This window comes from Caenorhabditis elegans, chromosome V (assembly GCF_000002985.6).
Source record: "Caenorhabditis elegans chromosome V".
NCBI classification, from domain to species: domain Eukaryota; kingdom Metazoa; phylum Nematoda; class Chromadorea; order Rhabditida; family Rhabditidae; genus Caenorhabditis; species Caenorhabditis elegans.
This window is the reverse complement of record NC_003283.11, coordinates 3,800,667-3,813,587: the sequence shown is the minus strand read 5'-3', so window position 1 is coordinate 3,813,587 and position 12,921 is coordinate 3,800,667. Positions and strand designations below refer to the sequence as shown.

The 12,921-nt window shown below is 37.3% G+C and overlaps 6 protein-coding genes across 6 annotated transcripts; 3 read left to right on the top strand and 3 right to left on the bottom strand.

The window, feature by feature from the left end:
* Positions 1-150: 150 nt before the first annotated feature.
* On the bottom strand, positions 151-997 carry scl-12 (SCP domain-containing protein). Its single transcript, NM_071655.3, has 4 exons — positions 819-997; positions 634-768; positions 371-588; positions 151-324 (listed from the first exon to the last, which is right to left on the bottom strand). The coding sequence occupies exons 1-4, from the start codon at positions 990-992 to the stop codon at positions 225-227; spliced, it is 627 nt and encodes a 208-aa protein (NP_504056.1). The 5' UTR covers positions 993-997; the 3' UTR covers positions 151-224.
* A 949-nt stretch (positions 998-1,946) lies between these two features.
* Positions 1,947-2,803, top strand: scl-13 (SCP domain-containing protein). The gene is made up of 4 exons (NM_071654.6): positions 1,947-2,127; positions 2,175-2,309; positions 2,366-2,583; positions 2,633-2,803. Exons 1-4 carry the CDS (start codon positions 1,954-1,956, stop codon positions 2,730-2,732), a joined length of 627 nt encoding a protein of 208 aa, NP_504055.1. The 5' UTR covers positions 1,947-1,953; the 3' UTR covers positions 2,733-2,803.
* Positions 2,804-2,879: 76 nt separating this feature from the next.
* srw-6 (G-protein coupled receptors family 1 profile domain-containing protein) lies at positions 2,880-4,952 on the bottom strand (the record flags this gene model as incomplete). Its single annotated transcript, NM_071653.1, has 4 exons — positions 2,880-3,117; positions 3,849-3,974; positions 4,025-4,216; positions 4,333-4,952. 4 exons carry the CDS (start codon positions 4,950-4,952, stop codon positions 2,880-2,882), a joined length of 1,176 nt encoding a protein of 391 aa, NP_504054.1.
* An 883-nt stretch (positions 4,953-5,835) lies between these two features.
* Positions 5,836-7,327, bottom strand: srw-7 (G-protein coupled receptors family 1 profile domain-containing protein; the record flags this gene model as incomplete). The annotated part of the gene is made up of 4 exons (NM_071652.1): positions 5,836-6,061; positions 6,136-6,252; positions 6,422-6,610; positions 6,714-7,327. The coding sequence occupies 4 exons, from the start codon at positions 7,325-7,327 to the stop codon at positions 5,836-5,838; spliced, it is 1,146 nt and encodes a 381-aa protein (NP_504053.1).
* Positions 7,328-8,060: 733 nt separating this feature from the next.
* On the top strand, positions 8,061-9,749 carry R08F11.4 (Methyltransferase domain-containing protein). The gene is made up of 5 exons (NM_071651.5): positions 8,061-8,101; positions 8,150-8,292; positions 8,335-8,428; positions 8,754-9,260; positions 9,307-9,749. The coding sequence occupies exons 1-5, from the start codon at positions 8,084-8,086 to the stop codon at positions 9,607-9,609; spliced, it is 1,065 nt and encodes a 354-aa protein (NP_504052.1). The 5' UTR covers positions 8,061-8,083; the 3' UTR covers positions 9,610-9,749.
* Positions 9,750-10,045: 296 nt separating this feature from the next.
* Positions 10,046-12,806, top strand: cyp-33C8 (CYtochrome P450 family). The gene is made up of 4 exons (NM_071650.7): positions 10,046-10,348; positions 10,639-11,137; positions 11,183-11,693; positions 12,453-12,806. Exons 1-4 carry the CDS (start codon positions 10,144-10,146, stop codon positions 12,720-12,722), a joined length of 1,485 nt encoding a protein of 494 aa, NP_504051.1. The 5' UTR covers positions 10,046-10,143; the 3' UTR covers positions 12,723-12,806.
* The last annotated feature ends 115 nt before the right edge of the window (positions 12,807-12,921 follow it).

The following is a 12,921-nucleotide window of genomic DNA, read 5'->3' as shown; positions in this document are numbered from 1 at the left end:
TCGAAATCAGTTAAAAGTCTGCGTCTCTTCTCCCGCATTTCTCGAAGATCAAACCAAAATGAGACACTTTGACACCACGTGAGTAGGCCCGTTGAATGTCGGCTGCGTCACAATGAATGGCTAGCAATATTTGTTGAAGCTCAATGTGCTGATAATGAAGTTTTTACTCGAAACGAAAAAAGAACGGAAAAAATTATACAGACAAAAAAAATTCGGCAAAAAAATTATGGGCAAAGTCCAGATGCCTCCTCGCATTTTGATCCAGATGGACAGAACGAGCAAGTGTCTCCAGACTGGTAGATATCCGAATCCATCATATTTCCACTGAAAATTAATTTTTGATTTTCTACAGTTATGAATAGTGACTAACGCTTGATCGTACTGGCATACCACTGCGACCTTGTACATATTGTTCATTGAAGAATCCTTTCCGCAATTCTTAACACCACATCCGATCTTGTTAGTTTCAGCCCACGCCATTTGAGTAGCATGTCCGATTCCAGAGTCGAAGAGGTCAGCATCCATGTATGTGGACTCCCATCCGTAATCCTGGAACTCCTTTTCCCATGAGTTTGATGCAGCAACTCCCTGAAAGCAAGCTCATATCTTAGTGGGCTCCAGCTCCACCCTTACAAATTTGTCAAGACTGGTTGGAGCCGAAGAGGACCAGGACCAATAGAGGTTCTCTCCGTATTCAGTTCCAGAATGATCGTCTGGGCATGTATTGGCGTATTGTTGAGCAGAGCTTGCCACAGTGGAATCCCATTTCTGAATATTATTCTTAGAATGGAAAATTCCAAAAATCTCCTTCTCCTTACAATTTTTCGCATGTTAGCTGCAGGTGGCTCGATAGTTCCAGCAGCATCGTAGTTCCCGAGAGCAATTGCAGATCTCAGGTCATTATGAGCCTTGACAATTGCAGTCTGAGCAGTCGAGCTGAATTGAGCCGTTGCGCATCCAAAGATGGCAATGAGGTAGAGAGCAAACTTCATGGTTGATGAAGGAATGGTTGGGGTCTGGTGCTCCTAGCGCACATTTTATACTCCCAATGATAGCTTATCAGTTGAAAAACAGAGAAAAAAAACAAGGTAATAATAAGGTTTTACGCAATCAAAACGAGTTTTAAACTTTGGTCTGATAAGACTACCAGCGCCATGTGCTTTGATCGAAATAACAGACTGGGTGCAAATGTATCTAACTGAAACAACATATACATAGTTCAAAAATCGTCTTATGTCTCCCTGAAATAAGAGTCCGGAATATCAATCCTACAGAGGAAAAGCTGTGTCTAATTGTAAGAAATAATTCTGTTGAAGATACAAGTGAAGTTCTCCAAAGTATACGTCGATCAATTAAGACATCCCGATTCGCGGACCTCAATCATACTGCATTTTATCGAAATTTCCATGATCGCAGTTCAAACTACAAACTAGAAAATTAATTTCTACTCAAACTTATAGGCATTCAGGTGTACATGTTGTTATTAGGTATACCTAAATTGTTCGTATGAGGAATTTTTTAAAAAGGTATGCGATTTGGAGATTTCATCCACTGAACTTGGCTGACTTCGTCTGTAACGCCGGTCCAAATATTTTCGGTCCTCCGGGTCTGGGTCGTGGTCCGGTTCTGTGGGCCGCGTGTTCACTAATCACAACGCACTCAACAGGCATACACTGCACAATTCAGGCTTATTTCTATACAAATTTTCCGTCACCATGTTCTTGATTGTTTTGACACCGAAATTTCTGGATCGTATGACAATGATTGTCAACGCCAGACGCGCTGAAAACAAATTAAACCTCAACCTGAAGACAGACAATTTTTGTTTTTGTACGTAAAACTTCATTACTGCCTTGTTTTTCAACTGATAAGCTATCAAAGCTATCAATGCTGAAAACGAGATATAAAAGCAGTGATAGGAGCATTGGAAAATCAACCGACTCTTCATCAACCATGAAATTCGCTCTTTGTCTTCTTGCCATCTTTGGATGCGCCACTGCTCAATTCAGCTCAACTGCTCAGGGCCAGATTGTGGATGCTCATAACAAGCTGAGATCCGCAATCGCTCAGGGAAGTTACGTCGCAGCGGGAACCCAAGAACCATCGGCTTCGAACATGAGAAAAATTGTAAGAAAGTTATAGATTAAGCTCAAATAATTGAATGTTTGTCTTAGGTTTGGGATGAAACAGTGGCAGCTGCCGCTCAAGAGTATGCCGAAGGATGTCCAGATGATCATTCTGGAACTAGTTATGGAGAGAACCTCTACTGGTCCTGGTCTTCGTCGGCTCCAAGCAGTCTTGACAAGTTTGTAAGTGTGAAGTTTTACAGAGACACCCGGCACTCAGGCTCAATAAACACTTTCAGGGAGTTGCTGCATCAAATTCCTGGGAAAGCGAGTTCCAAAAGTACGGATGGACATCCACTTTTCTCGATGAAGCCGGTTTTGCTACTGGAATCGGACATGCTACTCAAATGGCTTGGGCTGAAACTAGCAAGATCGGATGCGGAATTAAAAATTGTGGAAAAGATGCGAACAAGAAAAACATGTACAAAGTTGCAGTGGTCTGCCAATACGATTCCGCGTAAGCTATACTTTTCTGTAATATAAATCTTTAAAAAATGGAATTTCAGCGGTAACATGATGGACTCGGACATTTACCAACAGGGAGAAACGTGTTCTGCATGCTCGGAAGATGCAAGTTGCGAGCAGGATTCTGGGCTCTGTGCTTAAAAATTGTCATGATTTCTTGTCTGTATATTGTTTTTTTTGTCAATTTTCACAAGTAAATGTTGCATATTCCAATTTTTATTTTGAAGAAACAAACTGGCTTTTGAAAAAAAATTAGAATTGGCAGAAAAGAAAAGTCATCATGAGTTTTCAAAATGTTCGCTTCGAACTTCCATTCGTCTTTGAAGAGTCTATAGTAGCAGGTAGGGTTGTCGTAGTTTCCATTACAAATATTTTAGTTTTTCCTTTCTTTTCTTTCTCGGTCCAGACTAATCTTTTGACGGTGTCCCGGTACTGAGAAGACATGAAGAAGCAAACGAAGATGTGACTGAACGAGCTGGCCATTAAGAAGAGAAGAGTTATTGAGTTCAAATGCATAAATAGTGTTCTGGAATGAATGTGTTAGTGTACAACGTGATATTTGCAGTTTTGTGGACTAGCAAAATGTCCTCCTTTGGTAGGGATCAGGGATGTACGGCAACCGGCAGCCAAGTGGCCGGTTGCTGAAAAATTGCCGAACTTTCGGCAACCGATAGTTGTCGGGTGCCCAAAATCTTAACGTACGTCAAAAGAATACGCTGTAAGTCTCTGCGAACGCACAAAATTTGGCGTCACGCTTTACGGATCAAGTAAGAAGGTAACATTTGAAGACCCCTGGTAAAAATCTTTCAATATTTCAGAGCCCATTTCAGGGTTCACTTTTGCTCATTTCTTGTGAAATACAAATTGACAGTTCAACTGATCTTTCTGAAGTTGCAGTTTATGAATTATATTTAGTTTGAATATGGTGTAGTCAAATTTTTATATTGCTTTATTAGACTCAAAGTTGTCTGAAAACACCGAATTTCATAATGAAGCTTCTTAAAAACTGATGAACGGCGAGAAAAAGTTGTTTCCAGCCGTTGCGACATTGGCAAGGCGGTCAAATTTTAACTAATGTAAGCCATTTTTTGAGCAGTCGTAACTTTTTTTTGAGAAGTTTTAAAGAAGTTTCATTATGAAATTCGGCTTTTTCAGGCAATTTTGAGTGTAATAAAACAATTAAAAAATTCGACTACACTGCCTTTAAAATTGTTTGAATTATGCTAAAAACCAAATGCATATTCTTTTTATACGTACTTTAGAGTTTGAAACATTTCGAATCCAAATATAAAATGCTCGACTGTGAAGACAAGCCCGTATGCGAATTCTGATGCAAAAGTTGAAATAGCCATTGCAATTACAAACGAGCTAGTGTTATTAGGCCTGAACTGGCTTTTGTTTAAAAAGAAATGTCGGGGCATTTTGTGGCATACTTGTCATTCCGCAAATTTTTTCTTCGACGCTTGGTTTTTTGTAGTTCCACAACAAGAAAAATGGTAACCAAAATATATAGGATGCTTACACAAATTCCGATATAACCGTCGATAATTTTGAAAATAATTTCATTTGTGCCACCATCAAGATAATAGTTTTCATAACTTGTGGGTTTTCCGTAAAAACAAAAGCTGAAATTGTTATTTTACTTTTTAAAAAAGGCTTTGCTGAATATAACGTATTGATTGAAAAACTACGGGATATCCAAAAGTAATATATTACTAGAATCTCTATTTCAACAACTTACGAAATATATTTCACCACCTTCGCTTGAACGAAGTAGCCTAAACTCCACAAAGTACAAGCAATTAGTGTAATGAAAATAGCCAAAAACCCAAATCTTGGTTTTGAAACGGTGTGTACGAATCCGCTCATCGGGAAAATTACCGATATTGTACGAATTACGGCAATAAACAAGCCCAATATTCCAGTGGATCTCCTGCTCATATACTGGAGTGTTTTTAAAATCTTCTCACCCATCACATGCAAATATGGATGCTTACAAGATGAATTTTCGACTTCATATATGATATTCCAAGTCAAAATCTCGTTCATCATTGTTCCAAATGACTGAACTATATCACTGATGCAAATTCCAATCATAACAATGTAAACTATATTGGATCGGAGTTTTTTTCGAGTTAAAACAAATAAATGCAACAGATTTATGAAAAACGCCACAAAACATGCAACTTTATAAACTGTCTCGACAAAATTAAGATGTTCACCAGAGAATTCCAGGTATCTCAAAAAGAAGTCAGTTAGGAAGTTTCTATGCGTGTAATCTCCATAATAATATCTTTCAAGATCATAGTCTGGGTCATCTTTTGGATTTGTAGTCGTGGGGCGAATTTTTCTGGTCGTCATTTTTCAAGACAAAAATGAAGAGAGAAAAGTTGTGAAGTGGCTTCTGTGGGTGGAGGTTTTCGAAAACTTCAAGCATATAATTATATGATAACGTTGAGAGCAATTACGAATAAAACTATATAGATGTTGTCACTTTTGATTAAAGACATTAGAAATATATTTGGGTATTAATTTTATAGTTAATGGAAAGTTTGTTAAAAGTTGTTCATAGATAACTGAGGCATATCAATTTTAAAAAATGCTGGCGATCAAATAATAAATAACACACTGAAAGCAATTACGAATGAAACTATATAGATGTTGTCACTTTTGATATCGAGTATTTAAAATACACCAGGGCATTTACATAGTTGATAACAATTTTGTACATGATTACTTGAATTTTCTAAATTTTTTGGTTATTGGGAAACTGGAAATGAAGACTGTGCTTCAAAATATTCGGAATAAATCAATATGCTGAAATACCAGATCCCCAGCTCTTGCTAATATATCTGTTTGGATTTCCTCCAAAATGAAAACTTCCCGACCAATCAGCGACTTCGAACTCGGCACAGTTCATTTGATTGGTGTTCAAAATTGGGCGGAGCAAATCGCTGATTGGCTGCGATTCTCTTTTTGGAGGAAATTGAAGTATGGAAATTAACGAGAGTTGGAAATTCGAAATTTTACGAAATGGATTTTTCGATTTTTGCATAATTTTGAGCAACGGCAGACATCTCAAATTAAATTGTGTTTATCAAAAAAAATATTGGTGAGCACAAACTTATAAGAACTCAATATTTGATATTGAAAAGTTAGTTTTTTTTTCAAAACTCATTTTCAAACTATTGAAAAACTAAAAAGTTTTAGCATAAAATTGTATTTATGCAATAGTAACACTCAATTAATATGCTGGTTTTGAAGAAGATTTCGACGAGTTCACTGTTGTTGGGTGTGTAGTAGTTTCAACTATGACAATCTTCACAGTTTTGTCTTCTTTTCCAACTCCAATCATTTTTTTCAAGGTGTCTCTATATTGAGAAGACATGCAATAACAAATGACACAGTGTGCAATAGAGCTCGCCATGACAAGCAGTTGCATCCTGTCGGCAAATTGTTGAATCAAGGGTCTGAAAAATTGAAAAGGAAAACCTTTTGATTATTCAATACACTTTTTCGCCTCCGATCCGATAAATAAACTTACTGCTCTTCATAACCGGCAAACGTATGAAATGCAATGTAACGAAGGAGTCCATAAAAGGATTCGGAAACGAATACTGTTGCAGCCATCACTACAACCAATTTTGTCGTATTATTGGGTCTAAAAATAGTACTGTATTACACGAAATTGATTTATTTTGTAATTTTTTTTTGTGTCTTTTGGAGATTTAGGCCGTTCACATTGGGGTTTTATGTTGATTTAGGTTTTTTCAGTCGATATTTAATGTAACTATTGGTTACTTATTCACTAAAACTAATTACAGACTTACTTTTCGCTTCTCAAGTTCTTCCTTCGCTTTTTTGTCCGTTGGAGCTCCACCACGAGAGCAAGCGCAACAAAAACATACAGTGTACTGACCACTAATGAAATGCAGCTATCAGCATAATTGAATTTATCCACCAGTTTTTCATTATTCAAGAGCAAGTACGGAACATAGCTTGGTCGGTTATAGGTACAACTGAATATTTTGGTACTTAATGTTTTAACTGATAAAAAATAAATTGAGAACATACACAAGCACCAATATTTGCTTTGATCTCACATTCACGATAAATACTTACTATTTGGTTACTTTTTCAATACTGGTTTGAAGGAATTGAAATGAGCTCCAGGCCGTACTCGCAATCGCAATTACGCTCATAACCATAAATCCCGAGTTAGGCTTTGTTATTTTATGAGTTATTGCACTCATTGGGAAGATGACTGAAAATGCGCGAACCGCTGCAATATACAATCCAAGAAACGCCGAGAATCTTCTACTCAAAAATTGAGATGAAATAGCCAGTCGTCGGATTACTAAATGAAAATATGGATATCCACACCACAGTTCAACTTTGTAAAAAATGTTCCAAGTCAGAAACTCATCAAACATTGTAACAAAAGCTTGAGCCGTCTCGCCAATGCAAATTGCAATCATGACCTGGTAGACCAAATTCGTCCGGAGCTCTCTCCGGGTTAAAACCGTCATATGGAAAATGTTGATGAAAAATTGGATAAATGAAAAAACGACATAAACTCTGCTGAGAATGTATAGAACTTCGTGAACATAATCGAGCCATGAGTAATAGTCATCATCATCTTCAAAAAAGTTGAAATACCAATAAAAACTTTCTTCATACGTGTGATAGTATTCTCCGGGTGTAGTTGTTGGATTTTTATTTTTTGGTCGCTTCATTTTTAACTGAAATACTTTTGATTGAAACTGTTAGCTATTTAAAGGAAAAATAGCACAAATTCTAATTTTTATGATATTTATTAAATTATGTTGCTTATTTTTTTGATATGCGCCCGATGCGAGATGAAAATGTTGAAAAATCTTTCTTTAAGTTTGAGATTTTTTTGAGATAACGAGACTTGGTTTTAAATATACCTGACTTATTTTGGTTTCCAAACAAAGTTAAAAATTAACAGTTCAAAAGGATATTTTCTCACGAATACGATCGTAGTGGCCGAAAGTTTCAAAAGCTTGAACGAAAAACATATTGAATATAACATTTTCGGAATCAAAATTATATAAAATTATATACGAAACTCAAGACGTCGAGTTAATTGCTAGTATGACGGCATTGAAAACGCAGAAAATGTTGTTGATTTATCAAGTTGAGTAAAAAAGCAATAATAATTTTTTATTCAGACTTTTGAAATTAATTTCTGTTTTCAATTCGATACAAACTGTTTGTGATGAGAGCAAGTAAAACCTAGCTCTATTATTCCAATTTTAGGATTTCCAGTTACAACATATGACGCAATATTTTTAGTTACTTTTTCTTCTACTACTCACACAAATCATAGGTCACAAAACACAAGTTGACACAGAAATAGTATTCAGGTTTGGGTGACGAAGAGGTGTTAGACGAAAAACACAATGCGCGCATGTAGTATATAAAAGTGGGGAAATTTCAGCAATTTTCAATTTTTATTAAATTCAAAAATGCAGGATCGTCTCACTGTAAGTCTCCTTATCAAACTTTGTTTTTTCAATCATTTTAAATTTCAGGACTTGGCAATCGGAAATGTACTTTCCAACGCAATCAACATTGGGAATCGTCTGAACTTTTTTAAGGTGATAGCCGAAATTTCCAATGCGGAGTGCCCAGTTCTTCCTGAAAAAATTGCAGAAAAGGCAGGGTGCAAAGAGAGGTAGAATGTTCAAAAATTTTACAGAACATCAATTTTTTGTAGGTACGTCCGGGAGTGGTGCAACACGTTGGCTTGTGGAAGAATATTGGAAGTCAATGAGAAGGAGGAATTCTGGATTGCAAACGAGAATTTGGAAGTGAGTTTGGAGATAGTAGCAAGCCTAAGCCTGGGCCTGAGCTGAGTCAAAGCCAAAGCCGAAGCCTAAGCCTAAATCTAAGCCTGAGCCTAAGCATAAGCCTCAGTCTAAGATTAAGCCTAAGCCTGAGCCTGAGCCTGAGCCTGAGCCTAAGCCTAAGCCTAAGCCAAAGCCAAAACCTAAGCTTAAACCTAAGCCTGAGAATAAGCCTAAGTCTATGCCAAAGCCAAAGCCAAAGCCTAAAGCTAAGCCTATGCATAAACCTAAGCATAAGCCTTAACCTAAGCCTTAACCTAAACCTATAAGCCTAAGCCTAAATTTTCAGGCACTCACTACCGAAAATTTTCCATTAATGTTCAACTCAATGCTGTCGACCGTCCTGAAACCAATTGACACCCTCATTGAATGTTTCAAAAAAGAAGGACCCTACGGCCTGGATTACTCGGCCTATTCGGATTTTGAAGAAATGCAGCAAAAATTCACTAAAATCGTTCACGAGAAGCATATCATTCCGGATTTGGTTCCAGCCATTGGAAACGGGATCAAGGAGAAGCTGGAAGCTGGTGGGATCCGAGTGTTGGATGTCGGGTGTGGGGGTGGATTCCATTCGGGCTTGCTCGCGGAGCACTATCCGAAATCTCAGTTTGTTGGATTAGATATCACCGAGAAAGCTATCAAAGCAGCGAGGCTCAAGAAGAAATCTGATGGCACTGATTTTGAAAACTTGGAATTTGTAGTAGCTGACGCTGCAATAATGCCAAGTTCATGGACCGACTCATTCGATTTAGTCATCCTGTTTGGGTCTTGCCACGATCAAATGAGACCTGACTTGGTAATTTTTGTATTCAGTTTCAGAGAGGTATCCCAATCATTTACAGTGCCTTCTCGAAGTTCACCGTGTGGTGAAGCCAGATGGTTTAGTCGCGGTCACCGACGTTGATGGATCTAGCAATGTGTTCACCGATCGTGAGACCTACGGGAAGATGGCTGCGATGAAGTATGGTGGATCGATGCTTCATTGTCTTCCGGTTGGGAGCAATAGGCCAGATGCACTATGTTGCGGCTCAATGTGGGGAAGGAAGAGAGCAGTTGAGATAATGAATAAGTGTGGTTTTGATAATATCGACATTATTCCGACTGACTACTTCCCTGGAACTGTTTTGTATTTGATGAAAAAATAAATAAACTGTAGCTAGTGTTTTTTTATAATTGTAATACTTTTTTCTATTTATTCAATCTTTTTTCCCGATTTTCACTGCTTTGTTGTGACTGTATCATTATGATCCTGATGAATAAATATCAATAAACAAATACAGTTTTTTTTTTATTTGACATTGATTTTTGATTCTGAGAATATAATACATATCTATGAGAAATTAATTAATTAATAATTAATAAGAATTAATAAATTTAATAAGAATTAAAGTAAAATATAGTGGGAATATAGTGGAAAAATTGTTTTGTAATTGTATGCAATATGTTTATAATTTTCAAAATCAAAGAGCAGCACGACGGAGCCCAATATCAAAAGTTCAAGCGACACACTCAAAATACGACTCATACCTGCGTCTCCTCCCTCTCCCAATTTCGCAACATATTTTCGTATTTTGTGGTTTCTTCAGTCGTCTATTTCTCGCACATACTTCCACCTGATGCAATTTCGAGTCCTCACCAAATAAATAGCCGGCAATGTTTGCCATTTCTCAGTTTTCATCATGTTTTTCATACTTGTTCTAGTGCTAACTGGAATTTCCATCTACCTTTTCCATCTTTTGTACTGGAAAAGAAGAAATTTACCACCGGGACCTACTCCTCTCCCACTGTTCGGCAATACTCTCCCAACTTTGTTCGATATTCCGGGATATAAGACATTCGGAAAATTGAAGGAGCAATATGGAGATGCATACACGTTTTGGATGGGTATGTAGTCTATGTTTTCCTTGAAGTCGGAGTATAGTCAGTGAGAATTTTGTCTAACTGTGCAAATAGTAGTACAAAATTATCAATGTCATAATAGAACACTTCAAAATTTTATAGATTCTTTCAATTTTCAGACAAAATTTTTGAAAATTCTGTTTTGCTCTGACAACTTTTAGAAAGATTTAAAATATTCCAAAAGTTTCTCTTGGAACATTAGAGTACTTGCTGATAAACTCGAGAAACTTTGAGATTCGTTTTGTAAACTTGAGAATTTTTTGCAATTTTTATAGGCAAAGACCCATATGTCATGATTTGCTCCTATGATTTATTGAAAGAAACTTTCATTCGAGACGCAGACACCTACAAGGACAAAGACTACAACCCGATTGATGAGAAAATTCGTGGAGGTATCTATGGCATCCTACAGACTAACGGGCATGTTTGGAACACCCATCGTAGATTTGCTCTCACCACTTTTCGGGATTTCGGACTTGGAAAGGATTTGATGCAGCAAAAAATTTTGATAGAAGTTGAAGACATGTTCAGAAAATTAGATGAAAATATTGGCGAGGAGCAGGATGTTCCAACGGTTCTGTATAATGCTGTGGCAAATGTCATTAACCAAATTATTTTTGGATATCGGTTTGAAGGAGTTAAACAGGAAGAATTCACAAAACTCAAGGAGTTAATGGAGTACCTAGAAACTGCATTTGCCACATTGAAGATCTACGTGGAAATTTTTGTGCCCTGGATTGGAAAATTGCTCCCTGGAAAATCGCTGGATGATGTGTTAGCATAAAAAAATAATTGAAAGTTATTTTCTTATGATTTCAGGCTCAACTACTGGAAGGACACCTCCTATGAATTTTTCAATTCGCAAATTGAAAATCACCGTCTGAAAATCGACTTTGACACCGAGGAAAGCTTAGACTATGCCGAAGCCTACCTGAAAGAGCAGAAGAAGCAAAAGGCTCAAGGAGAATTCGAGTTGTTTTGTGATAAGCAACTTTCGAATAATTGCCTAGATTTATGGACGGCAGGCTTATCTACCACTATTATCACAATTAACTGGACCATCTGCTACATTATGAATACTCCGGGAGTTCAAGAAAAAATGCAGGAGGAAATGGATAAGGTGGTGGGAGGTGGTAGATTGGTGACAACAGCTGATAAGAATGACCTACCATATATGAATGCGGTGATCAATGAGGCTCAGAGATGTGGGAATATTGTGCCGCTGAACCTGTTGCATTGTACAACAAAGGACACTGTTATCAATGGTTATTCAGTGAAAAAGGGGACTGGAGTCGTTGCGCAGATCAGCACAGTTATGTATGATGAGAAGGTATTGTTTTTAAATTCACTTAGAGTGTACATTAGGGACTGCTTAAAAAGCGTGTAATGTGCCTTAAAGGAGATCTACGCCCATTATCATACGAGTGAGTCAGACAAAAGTTTTACTGCTCAAATTAGGAAAAGTGGTCGAGTCTTGGTCAAATTTTGACAGATCTCAGACGTAATTTTGGCGACAAACGATTTTTTTCCGTTAAATTGGCCAATTGACAAATCAGCAAATTGGTAAATCGGCAAATTTCTGGAATTGACAATTCCGGCAAATCGGCAAATTTCTGGAATTGAAAATTCCGGCAAATCGGCAAATTGGAAAATTGCTGGAATTGGAAATTTCCTGAAATTCGACAAATTCGGCAGACCGCCGATCTGCCGAAATTGACGGAAACATGGCACATGCCGAAAATTTTCGACAAATTGTTGTTCTCCATTTTTTTGTTTGGAAATTCCATATTTTCAATTTTAATCGGCAAAATTGTACGCATAATTGTATGAAATTATTTTTTTAAAAACGGGAAAAAAATTTCAAAAAAAGACAAATTCCGGCAAATCGGCAAACCGGCAATTTGTCAATTTGCTAAACAGCAATTGCATCCCATCGCTGCTTCAGACCTTGAATTTGAAAGAATACTCCACCTTAACATCGTGATTTTTTTGCGCGCGCGACAGCGGACAACCGTCCTCTTTATCCTTTATAACAGCCCTGCCAAACTCTGTAACTGTCTCTAGAAAATAATTTTCTTTTAATTTTCAGATCTTCCCTGACCCCTATACTTTCAACCCGGATAGATTCATCGATGACAATGGGAAGCTGGTTAAAATCGAACAACTCATTCCATTCTCAATCGGAAAACGGCAATGCCTCGGAGAAGGACTTGCTCGAATGGAGCTGTTCCTTTTCATTGCCAACTTTTTGAACAGGTATCACATCTCACCAGGATCCTCCGGTCTTCCATCGCTCGACAAATCGAAGGGGATAACTCCGAGAAAGTTTGAGCCGGTTTTGAGCAGGAGACATGCCTGAAATTTTTAATTCTGTTTCAATGATCTGTCATAAAATTGGATCTCTCGCCGCGTACTTATTTCTCTAATAAATATTAATCATCATATGAAATGAACACACTTTGAGTAATATCCAAACATCAAACGTCATTACTACCGATCTTCAATCTCCAGCCTGTCCAATTCAATAGATCTTTTATTTCTCATTTCTCAAAAAAAAA

Excerpts from the sequence above, each read along its gene's own strand:
- scl-13 (NM_071654.6), top strand. The coding sequence starts at position 1,954 with ATGAAATTCGCTCTTTGTCTTCTTGCCATCTTTGGATGCGCCACTGCT. Across the intron at positions 2,310-2,365 it reads CAAGCAGTCTTGACAAGTTT|GGAGTTGCTGCATCAAATTC; the intron begins GTAAGTGTGAAG and ends AAACACTTTCAG. Across the intron at positions 2,584-2,632 it reads GTCTGCCAATACGATTCCGC|CGGTAACATGATGGACTCGG; the intron begins GTAAGCTATACT and ends ATGGAATTTCAG.
- scl-12 (NM_071655.3), bottom strand. The coding sequence starts at position 992 with ATGAAGTTTGCTCTCTACCTCATTGCCATCTTTGGATGCGCAACGGCT. Across the intron at positions 769-818 it reads CAGCTAACATGCGAAAAATT|AAATGGGATTCCACTGTGGC; the intron begins GTAAGGAGAAGG and ends AATAATATTCAG. Across the intron at positions 589-633 it reads CAACCAGTCTTGACAAATTT|GGAGTTGCTGCATCAAACTC; the intron begins GTAAGGGTGGAG and ends GCTTGCTTTCAG.
- R08F11.4 (NM_071651.5), top strand. Across the intron at positions 8,429-8,753 it reads TTGCAAACGAGAATTTGGAA|GCACTCACTACCGAAAATTT; the intron begins GTGAGTTTGGAG and ends CTAAATTTTCAG. Across the intron at positions 9,261-9,306 it reads ATCAAATGAGACCTGACTTG|TGCCTTCTCGAAGTTCACCG; the intron begins GTAATTTTTGTA and ends AATCATTTACAG.
- cyp-33C8 (NM_071650.7), top strand. The coding sequence starts at position 10,144 with ATGTTTTTCATACTTGTTCTAGTGCTAACTGGAATTTCCATCTACCTT. Across the intron at positions 11,138-11,182 it reads GGAAAATCGCTGGATGATGT|GCTCAACTACTGGAAGGACA; the intron begins GTTAGCATAAAA and ends TTATGATTTCAG. Across the intron at positions 11,694-12,452 it reads CAGTTATGTATGATGAGAAG|ATCTTCCCTGACCCCTATAC; the intron begins GTATTGTTTTTA and ends TTTAATTTTCAG.